This window comes from Saccopteryx leptura, chromosome X, assembly GCF_036850995.1.
Source record: "Saccopteryx leptura isolate mSacLep1 chromosome X, mSacLep1_pri_phased_curated, whole genome shotgun sequence".
NCBI lineage: Eukaryota > Metazoa > Chordata > Mammalia > Chiroptera > Emballonuridae > Saccopteryx > Saccopteryx leptura.
The window spans coordinates 48,779,952-48,798,102 of record NC_089516.1 but is presented as its reverse complement, the minus strand read 5'-3'; the positions used below and the strand labels follow the sequence as shown (position 1 = coordinate 48,798,102).

The following is an 18,151-nucleotide window of genomic DNA, read 5'->3' as shown; positions in this document are numbered from 1 at the left end:
TGTATGATAGTGTGTGTGTAAGGGGGGTACATTAAACAAACTCTCTGCACTCTCAAGCTTTGGGCATAGCCAAAAATTGTAATATCAATCAGAATCCCAAATTAAAAGATAAAGTCACTTGTAGTGGAAAAGGCCAATTCCATCTGTTGAAAGGAGCTGTAATCCAGATCTGAGGATCTTGTGATCTTTGACAAATATATACTTCCTAGACAAAGGAACAAATGGAACTAAAAATGCCAATATTACCTCTTACCCCTGTAGTTGCGAAAATACATTTAAAATCCTTTAAGAGCAAAATTATAAATCTGGAAAAATATGCAGTGATGTAATGTTATCCTGTAACCCTTTTTCTCTCTGGATTTCTGTTTGACTCCATGAGTTATTTATTTCAGGGACTCCTTTACTCCGTGTGTCTTTGTGGGAGCAGAGTCTCCATGTACATTTTAAACTCTGTGTCTTACTATATTTGTCTGTATCTCACAGACCTCTGATTCCTTTCATCTCTCTTAACTGCCCCAAATACAAAGCCAATAATTATGTATTCATTTTCCCATTTGTTGACTTGATCAAACATATATGGAGATTTGGGATTCATCTTAGTGCAGATGAATTTTGAAACCACTGAGTTTCCCTGGAGCAGCGGTTCTCAACCTGTGGGTTGCGACCCCGGCGGGGGTCGAACGACCAAAACACAGGGGTCGCCTAAAGCCATCGGAAAATTTCAAGTGTCTGTCAGTGGATGATTGGATTAAAAAGCAGTGGTACATATACACAATGGAATACTGTGGGGCCATGAAAAAGAAGAAAATCTTACCTTTTGAGACAACATGTATGGACGTGGAAACTATTACATTAAGTGAAATATGCCAAGCAAAACAAGAAAAATATCATATGACCTCATTCATTTGAGGAATCCAATGAACAATGTGAACTGAGGAACAGAACAGAGACAGAGCAGAGATCAAAGGGACCAGAGGAAAAGAGAACAGAGGGACAGGGGATGATAGGATGGGATAAACCTGAAGGGAGAGGTAAGGGCGCTGTGGGGAGGGGGGCAAGGGAGATGTTGAGGGGAATACGGGGGAGGGGGGATGCATTCGGGGTGACACTAAAATCTATGTAAACACAACAAATTAAAATCAATTAAAAAAGAATTTACCTATAAAATGCATGATTTGAAGACTGGTTTAAATTCTAAGTGCTAATATTTTTCAAGCCATATTTTCTAAGACAAGATATTCAAACATCTTAACACACATATTCATTGGAAATTTAAAAATTACTAATGCTTTTAATTATAAATATTGGTTTTAAACTTATTGTCAAGCAATCTTTAAACTTTCAAACTCCTTTCAAAGAATTTATAGAGAAGGAAGCCAGAATTAAAAGACATGTTTACTGAAATATACCTTTAAAAGAATATAGTAAGAGGAAAAAAATGCTTTCTCATTTTCAGAATCTTCTCATGGTTTTATGTTCATAAACTAAAACGCAGAACTAAAGTAAGTATAAGCACCAAATGATTTTTCTTCTATACACAAAATATTTTTGCCTCCCTTACCTTACAGTCATCGCAACCTCTTTGTAATTTTCCCCATTTATCAGACCTGTCTATTGGCAGTTTAATATTGTGGACTGGCAGACTGATTTATCTACAGAAAACTCAATTTCCTTGTGGACACATTCTCCTTGAAACTAGAGAGAAAAGAACAAAGAGAGAAAAGTAGATCACAGGCAGTGTATTTTGGATGTTCTGCCTTTTATCAACTACTATAGAACCATGTGATCTCCTTTCAGGCGCTAATCACTCCTGTGTACAGCCTGATTTCTGATGACATAAAAGATATGTATGATATTCTACTTATCCCGTATAAAGCCAGGAATATCACACTATCTACGAGTAAGACTATAAAAGCTACCAGAGGACACAACATTTGAAAACCAAACCAAAATTATCTTAGCAGCCATTCTCACTTACTCCAAAGGTGGGCTACTATAAAAGGCACAAGTGTTTCTTCCATTTAAAAAGTAGAGATTTGTTCATGATGTCTCTATTAATTTACACAGGAAATCTAAGTTAACATCATTTTTTTTTTCTGAAGCTGGAAACGGGGAGAGACAGTCAGACAGACTCCCGCATGCGCCTGACCGGGATCCACCCGGCACGCCCACCAGGGGCGATGCTCTGCCCACCAGGGGGCGATGCTCTGCCCCTCTGGGGCGTCGCTCTGCCGCAACCAGAGCCACTCTAGAGCCTGGGGCAGAGGCCAAGGAGCCATCCCCAGCACCCGGGCCATCTTTGCTCCAATGGAGCCTCGCTTCGGGAGGGGAAGAGAGAGACAGAGAGGAAGGAGGGGGGGTAAAGAAGCAAATGGGCACTTCTCCTATGTGCCCTGGCTGGGAATCGAACCCGGGTCCCCCGCAAGCCAGGCCGAGCCAACCAGCCAGGGCCAGTTAACATCATTTTTTATGTGTATGTGTGTGTGCGTGCATGTGTTAAGCTGGAACTGTTTCTTGTTTGTTTATTCTTAGCACCTAGAATATAGAAAGCACTCACTTTATGTTTTCTAAATGAAAGACTAGCAACAGACAGAAGGAGATAGAGTGGTATGCTGCCAGCTAGGATTTTAGGTAGATGGTAAAAGTAAGAGGCTAAATCACAGTATTAAAAACTAGCCCACATTTCCTTTTACAGACATATTCATAATTAATGTGCTTTGTCTTTTTCAGTTAGAGAACAGAATCCTCGAAGTGTTAATGTCATCATAATACTAGAAGTCTAGCTATACCAGGTTTGGTTTGATAGACTTGAGAAGGACAGGATTTTTCTCTTCCTCTTTCTTTCTCTCTCTCTGAAATGAGACAAATTGTTGTCACCACTGGACTTTATATAATTTTGAATTTTATATATATAGTTCCAACCTTTTTCTATGCTTTTCTAATCATTTTCAAGAGAATGAGCTGGTAGGGAAAGTCTGTCGTTGTCTACCACTTGCTGTGCGTTGCTGGACTCTAAGCACCTTGCTTTGAGTACCCTCCCCATTCTGATATACAGTGTGTCCATAAAGTCATGGTGCATTTTGACCGGTCACAGGAAAGCAACAAAAGATGACAGAAATGTGAAATCTGCACCAAATAAAAGGAAAGAAAACCTTCCCAGTTTCTGTAGGATGATGTGGCAGCATGTGCACTTGTGCAGATGATACTGTAACACTGTGTATACAGCGGAGCAGCCCACGGCCATGCAAGTCGAGATGTGGACGGTACAGAGGGAAGTTCAGTGTGTTCTGTGGCTCTCTAAATTCGAATCCCTGACCAAAGTGCAACGTGAATATCGGCACATTTATAACGAAGCACCACCACATAAGAATAACATTACTGGGTGGGAAAAGCAGTTGAAGGAAACCGGCAGTTTGCTGGGGAAACCCCATTCTGGTAAGCCATCAGTCAGTGACGAGTCCGTAGAGGCTATACAGGATAGCTACCTAAAGAGCCCTAAAAAAATCTGTGTGTGAGCCCACATCGAATTGCACTGAATAGGTATGAAACTGGGAGAGTTTTCCTTTTATTTGGTGCAGATTTCACATTTCTATCATCTTTTGTTGCTTTTCTGTGACCAGTCAAAGTGTACCATGACTTTACGAACACAATGTATATCAGTCAGAGTCAGCAGTTGAGGGATTGGTTACCCCTCCCCGTGATGGGCTTACAATTTGAACATAGACCTCTGCTTAGAATTATCAGGACAAAAAGCACAAGATTCCTGCTTTTCTCAGTCATCCTAAACTTATATTAAATGGACAATTGTCTTTTTTGCCCAACTGTAAAACCAATATATATATATGCGTGGCCTTAAATTATTTGTTGAATTAGACAGAAGATCATATCTCTGGAGATACCAATTTAAAATGCTGCAACTCTCCTAACCAGGCGATGGCGCAGTGCATAGAGCATCAGCCTGGGATGCTGAGGACTCAGGTTCAAAAATCTGAGGACACCAGCTTGAGCACAGGCTCATCAGGCTTGGGTACAGGCTCACCAGCTTGACTGAAGGGTCACTGGCTTGAACCCAAAGTTGCTGGCTTGAGCAAGGGGTCACTGGCTTGGCTGTAGCCCCTGGTCAAGGCACATATGAGAAAGCAATCAATGAACAAGTAAGGTGTGGCAATGAGGAACTGATGCTTCTAAGCTCTCTCCCTTCCTGTCTGTCTGCCCCTGTCTATCCTTGTCACTCTTTTGCTTTCTCTCTAAAAAAATAAAAAATAAATGTGATTCAGCGTTCTCCCTAGGTCCTTTTCATTTTTTTGCATACTAAAAAAAAACCAAGTACTTTAATGGCCTCTACTTTCAATGGACTGAAACTTCATGGTTAGAAGATCTTCTGACAATACAGAATGAAAATGCTGTTCAATAATTGTCTGTCTAGTTAAGGTCCATGGTAATCAGCCTCTGAGGCAAATATGCGTGAGGAAGCTTTATCAGGGTTCAACCCATGTAAAGTAAGGAAAGTAGGACTGGACAGAGGAAGGGGTTAAATTGAAATAAGTCAAAACAAAGGCCTCAGTCAATCCTACACAGAACTGAGATGACCCTTCAGAGTTGTCTTGAATAGAGGCAAGGGGGCCAGGCTTCTATACTTCCTGGGTACCCCCAGAGAAGAGGCATGGCCCTGGGTAAGTTAGCTTCTCTTAGTCAAGGGCAATATCCAGAGAAGTTTCAGCTGTGAAACAGCAGCAGCCAACACTCTAAGGAGGTGGGGGACTAACTTTCCTGAAGAGGGCTGGGCAGCCTACTACAGCATACACTACACTGCCATTTTAGGGCCAACAGTACAAAGAGTGAAACTGAAATTTCAACACCGTGTATATATAAGCACATGGATTTGAGTTTCAACCACTTAAGCCATATTTTAAGGAGGGATATTTAAACTGGCTGATTATCTTTCCAATAATATCTATCACCAAATCTTCCTTCAAGTCATTTGAGGCCGTAAAGTGAAGCTGTCATCCTCCTATCCCCTTTTGTCATCTGAACCAAATGTATTTTATAAGGGTTCTTTCCCACCACTCCTCAGCATTTGCCTGTGTGTAGTTGAATGTGCTGCCCTCTGCTTATGTGCCCCTCCCATCTGTATATCCTCACACCTAGTCCAATGCTTCGTAAATAGAGCAGTTTAAGCATATATTGAATGAATGAATCAATCAACAAATGAGCAAACATGGCTTCTTTTTCTCCTTTAAAGAAACAAGATGAAAAACACATTTGATGAACAAGTATAACTCATTTAAGTGCACACCTTTGTGTGTGCTAATCATTAGTGCTTAATAAAGACTGATTTTGACTAACTGGCATAGCATAAAAAGACTATTCTGAAAGTCAACTGTATCTTACAAGTCTCCTAAATAAATTAAAATCTATCATAGGATTGAATGCAAACTAGAGATAAAATGAAAATTTAAATAGGAAACAGCTGTTTGATCAGCTGTTACAATAGAGTGTGGACAAAGGCCATATTTATATCTTATCTATATGGGTAAAAATAATTAATCATAGAATATAATTGGTTACAAGGCTATTTTTTAAAGATTTTATTTATTCATTATAGAGAAGGGGAGAGAGAGAGAGAGAGAGAGAGAGAGAGAGAGAGAGAGAGAGAGAGAAAGAGGGGAGGAGCAGAAAGCATCAACTCCCATATGTGCCTTGACCAGGCAAGCCCAGGGTTTTGAACTGGCAACCTCAGCATTTCCAGGTTGACACTTTATCCACTGCGCCACCACAGGTCAGGCTACAAGGCTATTTTTTTTCTGCACTGAAAGACAACAGAATTATCTAAACAATAATGTTAAACCTCTATGAATGGTATCCAAAAATTTTAAAGTACCACAAAAATATATATGTTCCTAATAAATAATGGTAGGGATAAAACATCAATCACAAAAAAAAAAAAAAAAAACAAGTTTACCATCATATTGTTGAGAGAAAAATTTACTTGGCATCAGAGAAATTTTATAAAACTAAAGATATGTGTAATTTCTAGTAAATTACATCCACAAACTGGTGAAGAATCATAGATTTCTCTGTACTGTTGTGGAGGTGAGGGGAAATGTTGGTTTCTTACTGAAGTAATTAAGAAGCTCATTATGAAAATTCCATCATAAAGTAAACTAGTTACACTATCTTGGGATGACAATTTTGTAACAATTATTATCTTCAAAGGATTGCCAACATTTATTTACAGGAATTTCCAAAATAAATAATCAGAATTATGCACAGTATTCTAGGTATAAGAATATTGCTAATAGCTTTAAAATAGGAGATTGGTCAAGTAAATTAAATATAATCACATGAAGTAACACAATGTTATCAAGATTGTACAGAAGAGCATTTAAGACATAACTAAACATTCATAATATGCCATTATTTATTTTTAAAAGGGCTACCAATGATGCAATAAATACAATAGATGGTTTGCAAAAGGAAAATGTGCTGGCAATAGAAACAGTGGTTAGTTTTTTGTAGGATCAATTGTGGATAATTTTCATTGTCTTTTTGCCCTTTTCTTTAATTATAGAGTTTCACAGTAAGTACTGTTTCTGCAATTCATGTTATTAAAAAAATTATTCCCACTTCTCCAAAAAAGTCTTTAAACTGCAAATAACCAAGAAGGAACATGATTTCATTCTTCATTTATATCAGAAGTATTTCTTATTAAAAATGTTTGAAGGAATCTTGGTTATTAATTAATTTGGTTATTAATTCTCCATTGTATCCTACATTATATAAGAAATAGGCCCTGTTGGATAACAAAAACAATTCCAAAGAACTTGTTGCTCTTTCCAGAAGAAAACTGGAAAATAACCCAAAGAAAGGAGTTATAATTAAAAATATAATTATAAAAACACAATTTAAGACAGAAAAACTGGGATTATGGAAATAAAAAGTAGCTCCAACTTCAAGAGATGACGTCAGGATTTCAAATTCAATATGAAAGAATCATTGAAAGTGTGTTCAAGGTAAACTGAAAGGGAGGATTATTTAGGCTGGAAACAGAGCAAATAAAACTATAGACCTGAGCATTGGCTCAGTGTGTGGAAGTCCCGGGTTCTATTCCCGGCCAGGGCACACAGGAGAAGCACCCATCTGCTTCTCCACCCTTCCCCCTCTCCTTTCTTTCTATCTCTCTCTTCCCCTCCCATAGCCAAGGCTCCATTGAAGCAAAGTTGGCCTGGGTGCTGAGGATGGTTCCATGGACTCCACCTCAGGCACTAGAATGGCTCCTATTGCAGTGGAGCAATGCCCCTAGTGGTCATGCCAGGTGGATCCCAGTTGGGCGCATGAGGGACTCTGTCTGTCTGCCTCCCCACTGCTTCTCACTTCAAAAAAATACAAAAAAAAAACAAAAACAAAAACTTTAGACTTAATAGGTCACCTTTAACATTGTGCAATCCTGATAAATATTCATGATGATGACGCCAAAGTGAAAAATGGCTTTGGTAAGAGATGATTAACATAAGAACAAGACCTGAAACTTCTGACATGATGTGGGAATTAACTAGACTATGACATTTAAGATGCTATTAACTGGAGACTATGGTAACATGACTAATATCTGAAACATCAGATCTACCCAAAGATGCTTTCAGATTGTGCCTCTCACAAAACAACAGGTTTCAATGACAACTTTAATATAACAAATAGGATGAACAATTCACTTTGTGTTTGAGACTGTCCAAGATGTGTGTTTATCATTTAGTAAATTGGATCAAAGCCTTGGGAAGATCTCTTTGAAAATTTAAATAGCTTTAAAACAGTTGACCTTTCCTTGCATATGAAAATCTAGAAATGAAGAATATAATGTTTTGACTTGCAAAGTTAAAAAAAATATTGTCTTCTTAATATGAGAAAATAATTATTTATTTAAATAAACAATATAATATAACTTTAGAAATATTATCTCATTTTCTCTTATTATGTAATTCATGTTTTTAATTGGTTCTTCTGTATTTGAGTTTTCAGGATTACATAATCAAATTTTATCTTCATTTTTCGTGGTACATTGATTAATAAAATTATACAGTATATGGTTCAAGTGTATAATTCTATAATAAATCATCTGTATATTTTACTGTATGTTTGCCACCCAAAGTCAAATCTCCAAAAACAAAGTAATAAAAAGAGATCTTTTTGACTCTTAAAAAAAAAAAAAAAAAAAAAAAAAAGAAAATTTAAATACTTTCAAGTATTTAGAGGAAAAATATTATTTTTTGTGATACTTCTTTTCTGGGTGGATTCTCAGCAAAGTAGAAGAAAGCAAAGCATACTTTTGAAGACCTTCTCTTTTCCATTCTTGTCTCCCCTCTGCCCCTTCTTCTTACAAATCTGCCTTGAAGGTTGAGATAACCTAATTCATTGTAATCAGCTGATCACCTCTCAACCTTTTCCTGAATTTCTACCATCTCTTGTCTTCCCTGACTTTAGTGTTGCCCTCTTTCGCCTATCAGGCACACAATTGCTCACCTTATCTGTATAGCATAAATTTTCAATGGCTCCCTATTTACAACCACAGGAAAATATAACTACTAACGTTGTTTTCCAATATGTCATTGTTTGATCCATTAACTCCTTACCCATATCTCCCACTCATATTATTCAAGTCTTGCTAGGCTTTCTATCTTCCATTAAGTAGAAATATCTGCTGTTACCTGGAGCTAGTGGCCTATCTTATTGTTCTAATCTTTAAAGCCTCTCTCTTCTTATCTACCCATCCAAAGTTTAACTTTTCATCATCTTGTTCAGCCTGACCAGGAGGTGGCGCAGTGGATAGAGCATCTGACTGGGATAAGGAAGGACCCAGGTTCAAACCCCGAGGTGGCCAGCTTGAGCGCGGGCTCATCCGGTTTGAGCAAAAGTTCACCAGCTTGGACCAAGGTCGCTGGCTCGAGCAAGGGGTTACTCAGTCTGCTGAAGGCCCACAGTCAAGGCACATATGAGAAAGCAATCAATGAACAACTAAGGTATCGCAATGCGCAACGAAAAAGTGATGATTGATGCTTCTCATCTCTCCATTCCTATCAGTCTATCCCTCTCTCTGACTCTCTCTTTCTGTCTCTGTAAAACACACACACACACACACACACACACACACACACACACACAACCATTCAAATTCTACTCTTTATAAAGCAAGAGCACAATGGACTTTTTGGACACTTTTCAAGAATCCAATATGGAGTCAGTGTTAGCTATGACAGTTATGTCAGGTGACATGATACCTAGAATGGATGTAATGGTGTGTAATGAGAATGCCCCTTGGGATGGGCCAGGAATGCCCAAAACTACAAGTCTGGACACTGGGATAAGGACTCCAGCTAGACACCAATATGTATGTGACCACCTCCCATTACAGGCTATAAGAACATAGATCTTCAACCATTCCACACTCCATCTTGGCTGTACCATGGGTCACACTTGGATTCCAAAAGGACTTCCGCTCTACCAAAAGTGTGTTGCCACTGTACCTGCCTGGCTTGAGACCAACGCCTTTTGCAGAGGTTGCCAGTGATAGGGAATCTGTGCCATCGGTTTGCTCTGCTTACTCTATCCAGTAAGGTCCCCCTTATTGGGGAGGTCTTCCCTTATAAACCCGGCATTGTGAAAAGACACAAATATGTGAGTGACTCCTTTCTGGGATGCTATCTTGCTCGTGGCACACTCCCTTAATGAGACCTTCTCCAATTCCTTGAGCTTCCAATGATTTCTTCTATCTTACTTAGCCATTGGTTCCCACAGTACAGAACTGAATTATATAATATTATTAATGGTTCCTTATTGTTTGTATTTGCTGTTTTGTGTATCTAGCTGCATTTTACGTTACCTAAAGGTAAAAACTTGGTCTTACCCTTTTTCTGTATATCCTTTCAGTAAATAAATGTATATCAGCTTTATCAACATTGCCTCTTAGGACTTGGTTTTCTATAGTACCTTTATTTACTAAGTTAATTGAGAGGGTTGAAGATGGATCCATTTTTAGAACATGAAAGTAGAACACAGAAACAAGATTATTAATTTTTACCTTCCACTCAGCACCATTTGGTCAGGTTCTTGTTTCAACTGCACTTCCTCATAAATCTGGGGTCCATCCCCAAGGACAGTGATTTTATTCACAAGAAATGGCTGTGAGGCCTGGAGTTAGCCTTTTTGGCCTCTTTTCTCTGCTTTTCCTTGGACAGAAAACCAGCTCTTCTCACTAGAAGCTAAAACCTCTGAATATGCTTTCATCTTCAGTTACCAATGATTCTATTAAAGCAAACCTTTTCTTAGCTTGGAAGAAGGTTATGTGATTTAGATGTTCAAAATCAGGAAAGACTTTTTTTTACCATTATACCCCTTCTATTAAGGGAAATAATAACTTTTATGTAGAAACATTACTAAAAATCTCGGTCTAATAAATTTGGGCCCTTCCAATGTGGTAATGTTGCCAATTTAACCTTTAGTAAATTTCGAAAGCATTCTTTTATAGGGATAAAAACACTCATTCTGAACACAGCCTCTCAATTGAGCTCATGTTTTGAAATTAGAAGAGTATTTTATTTTGTACATTTACAAGTACTCAGTTAAGTACCCCCTCAGTTAAGTACTTGTCAGTTCACTGTAAAAAGAGCAGAGTTAACATTTATTGAGCATTTCAGGAGTTAGCCCCAGGACCATCACTTCACTTTATAAGCAAGGCTCTGGAGCCTGAAGAAGTAGGTAACAAGCTCAAGCTCCAGTTAAGGACACAGGTGGGATTTGAACCATTTAATTATTGTGTTATTTCCCTGGCCAGTTGCTAAGAGGATAGAGCATTGGCCCAGTGTGCAAACGTTCTGGGTTCAATCCCTGGTCAGTGCACATATGAGTGTAGCGGCACATGGCTCTGCCTACATGGCCTACCAAGCAAGTCCCTCCAACCAATGTGCTCCAGGTAATACAATTAAGTAAAGGAAACAAAACTTTGTCATTCTAAACCTTTCTTTCTTGGACAGAAAACCAGCTCTTCTCACTAGAAGCTAAAACCTCTGAATATGCTTTCATCTTCAGTTACCAAAGATTCTATTAAAGCAAACCTTTTCTTAGCTTGGAAGAAGGTTATGTGATTTAGATGTTCAAAATCAGGAAAGACTTTTTTTTACCATTATACCCCTTCTATTAAGGGAAATAATAAGACTGCTGTGAAAAGTCAAATTCCTAACATCATGCTCAGCATGTAAACAGTGCTAGTTTTACTTATTATTTAATAAATAAAATTATAATTTATCATTAATACATTTGTTATTTATTATAATTAAGAAAAGAGCCAGGAGGCTGAAGTCAAAATCAGAGTAATAGCCAATACAGATCTTAGACTTTCAAATTCCTTCCTGATGGGAAACATAGTGGATCGCAGAGCCATAATGAGCCTGAGCTCCTGAGGCTCATCACTGGATGAAATAAAGGGATGGGATGGGTCAGGATGATCTGGAACAAGGCAGGTTCCTGTTGATGCTTACACATATACCTCAAATTATGTTAACACCTTATAAATGCCTCACAACTAGTATTGGTTGCTGACAAGGAAGAAATTATTACATAAAAATGTCTGCTTCTGATCCCATAGATAGAAAAACCCTAGAAGCTAAAGAGAGATAGACTTTCCAAAAGGTATAAGCTCAAGGTATAATGACCACCATATATAGTCCTTCATGTCCATTTTATCTAATCCTAGCACAGTGTACAGTCAGTCCTTTATGTGCATCCTTTCTAATCCTCTAAAGGCAAAGTTTCACCTTAAAGGTGAGGTAACTGAATAACAAGGAGGTTATGGAACTTTTAAGGTAACACCATAGGTTAGTGCAGGAAATAGGATTGACAATGCATCTGTTTGACACCAAAGTATATGCTCTTTTAACTTTGCCATACAGCTTCTTTATATCCTCTTCTTGAATGGGATATCCAAATTTCCAAGCACTTCTATGGAATTATTATTTTCAAAACATTCATGTGGGTTATAGGATCCCAGGGATGTTCTCCATCTTTTTATCCAAGATGAGGAGGCAGCTTTTCCATTAACCAAAAGACCATGTCTGCCTAACACATCCTTCATTCAACTCATGATCCTTTGTGGGCCATCTCTGACATTTCCTGCCCAGACCAGTCCTGCCAGCCTGCAGCAGGCTCACTCTCCTGGGCCCACAGATCACCTCCCATGTGTTGCTTACAGTTTTGAAGGCTGGCTCCTACTCTTTCAGAATCTTAGCTAAGTGCCTGCCATCCTCAGATGGCTGAATCTTCTCTCTGAAGCCCAGCAGACACTTTCTACTTTGTGCTTCAAGTTTCCCTTTTATTAGTTTTTATTTTGAGGATTGAGCAAGAGCTGTTCCAGAATTGCAAAAGAGAGTTTCCATGGTTCCAACAGCCCAAACACAAAAAAAAAACAAGCCTTGGGACAGAAACAAGGTGCTGTGATCCAGTTCCATGTGAAAATGTCAAAACTCCAGAGATGACCTGCCCCTTGAGTGAAAGACCTATCAGTATGTATGCATCTACATACCACACACACTTTTAAAAGGCTGTTTCACAATGGCCTTGGAATTTTTCAAACATTAAAAAAGCAAGTTATATATTAACCAGCTATGCCCCCAGTATGTCTCTATTTATCTCAGTGGAGTGACTAAAATTTGCTGACAGCTTTAGAAAGCTATCAGAGAATGATCATAATGTACCAAGTTTAATAATTAACAAAATTAAAAGCCAGAATCAAATTCAGACACTTTCAAACATAAATTATTGGGTCAGTCACCTAACTAATTCTAAAATTCTGATTTTACCATGTTTCCTATTATCAACATGATTTGGCAGGAAGTGCAAAAGCGTTGGTAGTAAATAGATGTGAGTCTCAGATCCAATCAATTGCTACTTTGTGTAAAGTTGTTTAATTCAACATATTTATTGAGTACTGACTCCACCCAGCAGAGCTCTGGAACTGGGGACTGGAAGTTCTCTGGGTAGGAAAAGATACCTTTCTGAGATCCAGAATCTTACAGTATAGTGGAAAAGAAAATTATTGAATATACGGGCATACCTCAGATATATATTTGGTTCCAGGCCACAATAAAGTGAATACAACAAGAAAGTAAGTCAAATGAATTTTGGGGTTTACCAGTTCATATAAAAGTTCCGCTTATACTACAGTAGTATATTAAGTGTGCAATAGCATTATGTCTTTAAAAAACAATAATACCTTAATTGAATAATACTTTATTGTTTAAAAATGTTAACCATTTCCTTGAGCCTGTTGGAAAAATGACGCTGATAGACTTGCTTAGCGTTGAATTGCTCCTAACCTTCAATTTGTAAAGGAAAAAAAAAACCACTATCTGCAAGGCACAATAAATCAAAGTACAATAAAATACAGTATGTCTGTAATAATACTAATAAGTGAACAATTCAAAACTCATGAAAAAGAACAAAATGGTGGAGCAGAGTCAAACAGGCATCTAATCCCATCTAGGGGGATTCAGGAAAGCTGCCCTGGGAAATGACACCTGGGGGTAAAATCCGAGATTAATAAAGTGTTTTCTAATTTCTCAGTTTCCTAATCACTCATCAAATTATGGAAAATGACTAAAATTTCGTCCTTCATATGGTGGAGGTAAGCACCCTCTCTTCCAGTTTTGTCCTGTGCTTCCTCTCTTCTCTCTACACTCTTGGTTTGGGTAATTTCATTTACTTCAGTGGTTTCAACTAAAACTTTTCTGTAAGCCCAAATACTTCCCTGCATTTCCACCTGTGAGACATTTCTGCTTGGGTGTCCTTCCAGCACCTCCAACTCTACATGTCCCATCTTTCCCCAAAACCTGCTTTCTATCCTCTTTTTCACATCTCTCTTTTTGCTAACACTGTCACTTGACACATGTCACTTAGTGAATGAAAAATCTCAGTGACCATTCAATGACCACAGAAACAACTAAACCTTTTCAGGATGACATACTAGACTCTCCACAATTCATCCCAACTGACTATTGTAGTTTGGTCTCCTACTAGATCCCCCAACTCTTTCATGTAAGTCCTCAAGGCTTCCCAAGCATGTTATCATGTTCTTTCACATATTTGTGATTTTTTTAATTAATTAACTTAAAAAATATAGTTGACATACAATATTATTTTAGTTTCAGGTGTAAAATGTAGTGATGGGCATTTATATACCTTCTAAAGTGATCAACATGATAAGTCTAGTAATCATCTGCTACTGTAGCATCCACCGGGTATGAGAACAAACGTCAGAGACTTTCAGGAGTTAAGATGTTACTTTATTGGCCAGTTTAACCTGCGCAGGGGCGAACTCCCAAAATGTCCGGAGACACCGTGCCCACAAGGAGCTGCAAACGGAAGCCGCACCTGGAGCTTACAGCCAGGCCCTTATATATCCTAAGTGAGCAAGCATAGAACAGAAGTAGATGTGGCAGTTTAGCTATTGGCTAGTGAGGTCACACGCAGCATAGCAACAGGGGCCGGCATAGCAACAGGGGCCGGTTTTAGCTTAGTGGCGAATTTCAAACCTAAACTTCTGATAAGGGTCTCTGACCTTCTTTGTTCCCAGCCTCACAGGAGCCATATCAGCACTTACTGTTCCTTCAATAGTTACACTCTTTGCAGCACTCCCTGTTCCTTCAATAGTTACAGTCTTTGGCAGCCCCAGTACTCCCTGAATCTAACACTACCATACAGTTATTATGAGGGTATTGACATCTCTTATGCTGTACATTACATTGTCATGATTTGTTTTATAATTGGAAATGTGTACCTCTAAATTCCATTCACCTTTTTGCATATCTCACCATTCCCCTCTTCTCTGAAGTTGATACTTAACTTAAAATGCTTTCTTCATCTAGTCCTCTGGTTAATTCATATTTATTCTTTAAAACCTACTACAACTGTCACCTTTTCTGTAACATCTGCCCAGATTTTCTCAGTGCTTGACATTCCCTGCAATCAACTTTTTGCATGCACTACTAAAGCATCTATCATCATAGGTCAAGAGTATTAATTGTTCATGACTCTGCCTCCCACATCAGCTTGTGAGCACACCAAGGGGCAACAGCCCTCTCTAATTCACCTTTCACTTTCTTTGGGAAAAGATGTAGGACAGGAAGTAAGTGTTCATTGAATTAATGAATAATGAATTAATTAATTAATGGACCCTTCTTGTTCATACTGCATTCTACCTTACATTGCCTTTGGGTATCTCATCTCCCTTCTTGGTTTGAAAAATCTCTATGGCAATAACAATGTGATCCATTTTTTCATCCCTTACCACAGCCTACATTAAAGCCTAGTGTTTAAATAAATGAGCGGAATTCTTGTAGGACCTTGTCATATTTCACAATTGCAAAGCAGTCTTCACACTTATTGCTTCGCTTACTCTTCACAGTGACCCTGTAATCTAGCCATGACAAATTGGTATTATCTTCATGTAGCAGATAAAGCAATTGAGTAAAGCCCTAGAACCTTGTTTTCTTGGTTTTTAGAACAAGAATTATTTATGTAATGTTAAAAGGAAGATCTGCTCAACAGTCCCTTGTTTTGAGAGTCTGGGGGTGAATGTAGAGATTCTCTTCACCACTTCTTGTAAAAATAGCTAAACCCTTATTTATCCTTCCCATATGAGATTAATATAAATAACTTGAGTGAGCCTGAAGATTTGAAGTATGAACCAGAAAAGGCAAAACTCTTTAGATATACTTTGAGGGGGGGAAGACTTTGGGGGCCTGGAAGGAGAACCTTTCAGTTTCCATGAGATGAAGTGCTTTGCAAGGCAGCATCAAGAAGCATCTAGTAAAACTTTCTCAAACACCTAAGTAGATGTGATTTTAAGTCCAAATTCCTCCAAGAGAGAAGATATCAAAAATGCTGAAAGAAAGCGAAATCTATACTTCTCTGACCCACATCAGCATGCTGTTGTATTTATGCATCTATGTACTTGCAGCACTAGACACAGGCCTGGCATAGATAAAATCAGAAGGATCAGGCAGACAGGAGTGATAACCTGAGATCTGATACAAAAGTGAAGAAAGCTGGCCAGTACTCAACATCCAATGCCTTGGTTTTCTCACCAGGCACAGCAGTCAGAGCACCTCTGCCCTGCTGGACTCATAGGGAGCAAAGCCAACCCCTGCTTCTGAAATCTAGTTAGGGCAAGTCTTAGCCAATATTCTATGGTTGTCCTAATTACTGCTCAAGCACCAGGAGGCCCTGGGAGTTTAGCCACAGCACCCTGAGGGTTAAACAGGCTGTTCTAGAAGCACTGCTTATTCCAAATGACCCCACTCCATATGTTCCCACGATGGGTTCCCCCAATGACCCCATCCTTCCTTCAGACTTCTATCTTTGGGAGCTCCTGTTGTGCAAACAGCTACCCCCCCACCATTTCTGAAGGTGTAGTCTCTGTCCCCATCTCTGCCAAATATGGGCTGGGCCAGAGAGCCACGTTTTTACACCCCAGCCTTGCAGGGTGGTTTGGCCATCCTGTGCTGGTGGGAAGGGCAGACAAGGCGAGTAGGGAAAGGAGAAAAGGATGAGAGGAGAAGAGACATTTGTCAAGAAGGCCCTGCGGCCTGACCTGTGGTGGCGCAGTGGGATAAAGCGTCGACCTGGAATGCTGAGGTCACCTGTTCCGTACCCTGGGCTTGCCTGGTCAAGGCACATACGGGAGTTGATGCTTCCTGCTCCTCCATTTCTTTCTTTCATTCTCTCTCTCCCCCCCACTCTCCTCTCTGAAAATTGAATAAATAAAATCTTAAAAAAAAAAAAAAAAAAAAAAAAAAAAAGAAGGCCCTGCAATCCCAGGCAGAGCTGTGACAGTCATGGAATCAGAGAATCGGCGTCAGGCAGGTCTTTGGCAATCAACTGCCCTGCCCGGGAGTCCAATCCGTTCTTTCTGAACCGGGAGCTTTTAAAGGTCGTTTTCCTGGTGCATGCCTGCTCCAGATGAGGCTGTGGCTAGTCCAGGTCACGTCGGAGCAAATGACTGATCTTTGCTTGGGGGAAGAAACAGACCTTTGTGCTAACCTGAAGTAAGAGTCTCTCTCCTGCCCACCCCTTCTCCCTTTGCTTCGAAAATTATTACAGCAAGCATAGGCTTCTCAGCCTCCCAGGGGAAAAAAATTTCAAAGTCTCTCCCCAGACCTTCAACACACTTCCAGCTCCATGCTTCTGTCCAGGGGCACACTAAATCCTTTCCCTGAGGAAGGGTTCTGTGCACAGCGCTCTGTACATTGTAGGTTTCTGCCTGTGCACGAAAAGAATATAGCGACTCCTGGGAACAGCCCCCACCCACAGCCGCCCCGCTAGCCTACCCGAGCCGTCACTTCTCCGAACGCCGGAGGAGGAAGAAGGAAGAAAGGCGTGCAGCCTCCACTGACCTGAAATGCCGCCCCCCACCACGACCACGTCGCATTTGCTGCTCATGGCGCTCGCCCCTTTCCAGGCCGTCCCGGTGCCCGCCGCTCTGGTCTCTGAGTATCCGCCCCCACCCGCCTCGCTGCCCCCGCGCACTGTTGCCTCTGCGGAGCCTCTTTATTGCCGGCCCAGGACGTCCGGAGCGTAGCCCCGCCCGCGGGTCCACGCACTCGCCCCGTGGAGCGCGCGGCTGCTGCCCCCACATGTTGCTCCGCCGCTCAGACTTGGGGGAGGCTGAGCTCCTGGGCGGAAAGGTACAGTGGGACCTGCAAAAGTCCTCCCCTGAAGCCACACTTTGACATTCAGCACAGTATTTTCCCATAAGCCTCCCTAGTGTGTGATTGAGCTTGGTTGGTTGGGAGGGTGGCAGATTGGAGCGTCTTCCTCCAGCACCCCAATTATTACCCAGAATAGAGCAATACAGATAATAGCAAATATTAATTGATCTCTTTCCAGGTACCAGACACCTTACTAAATGTTTTATAGTGCATGACTCCAGTTAAACCTACAACAACCCATTTCACAGATGAGGGAAGGGAAATAATGTAGTTAGTGAGGGGGTGAAGGCAAGATAAATAGCCCTAAAAAAAAGTCGGTAAGTTTCTGAGACCCATTTGGACCCAACACAAAGTAATACCATTATCTTGGCATATACTTGAGTGAGATTCTCAAACCT

General features: G+C 40.0%; 1 protein-coding gene across 1 annotated transcript in view; it reads right to left on the bottom strand.

Moving 5' to 3' along the window:
• Positions 1–17,594, bottom strand: part of MAOB (monoamine oxidase B) — a 174,249-nt gene extending 156,655 nt beyond the window's left edge. The window contains exon 1 of the mRNA XM_066356969.1: positions 17,439–17,594. Coding sequence (XP_066213066.1) covers positions 17,439–17,484 — 46 coding nt within the window. The 5' untranslated portion in view covers positions 17,485–17,594. The remainder of the gene's footprint in view (positions 1–17,438) is intronic.
• Positions 17,595–18,151: the final 557 nt, after the last annotated feature.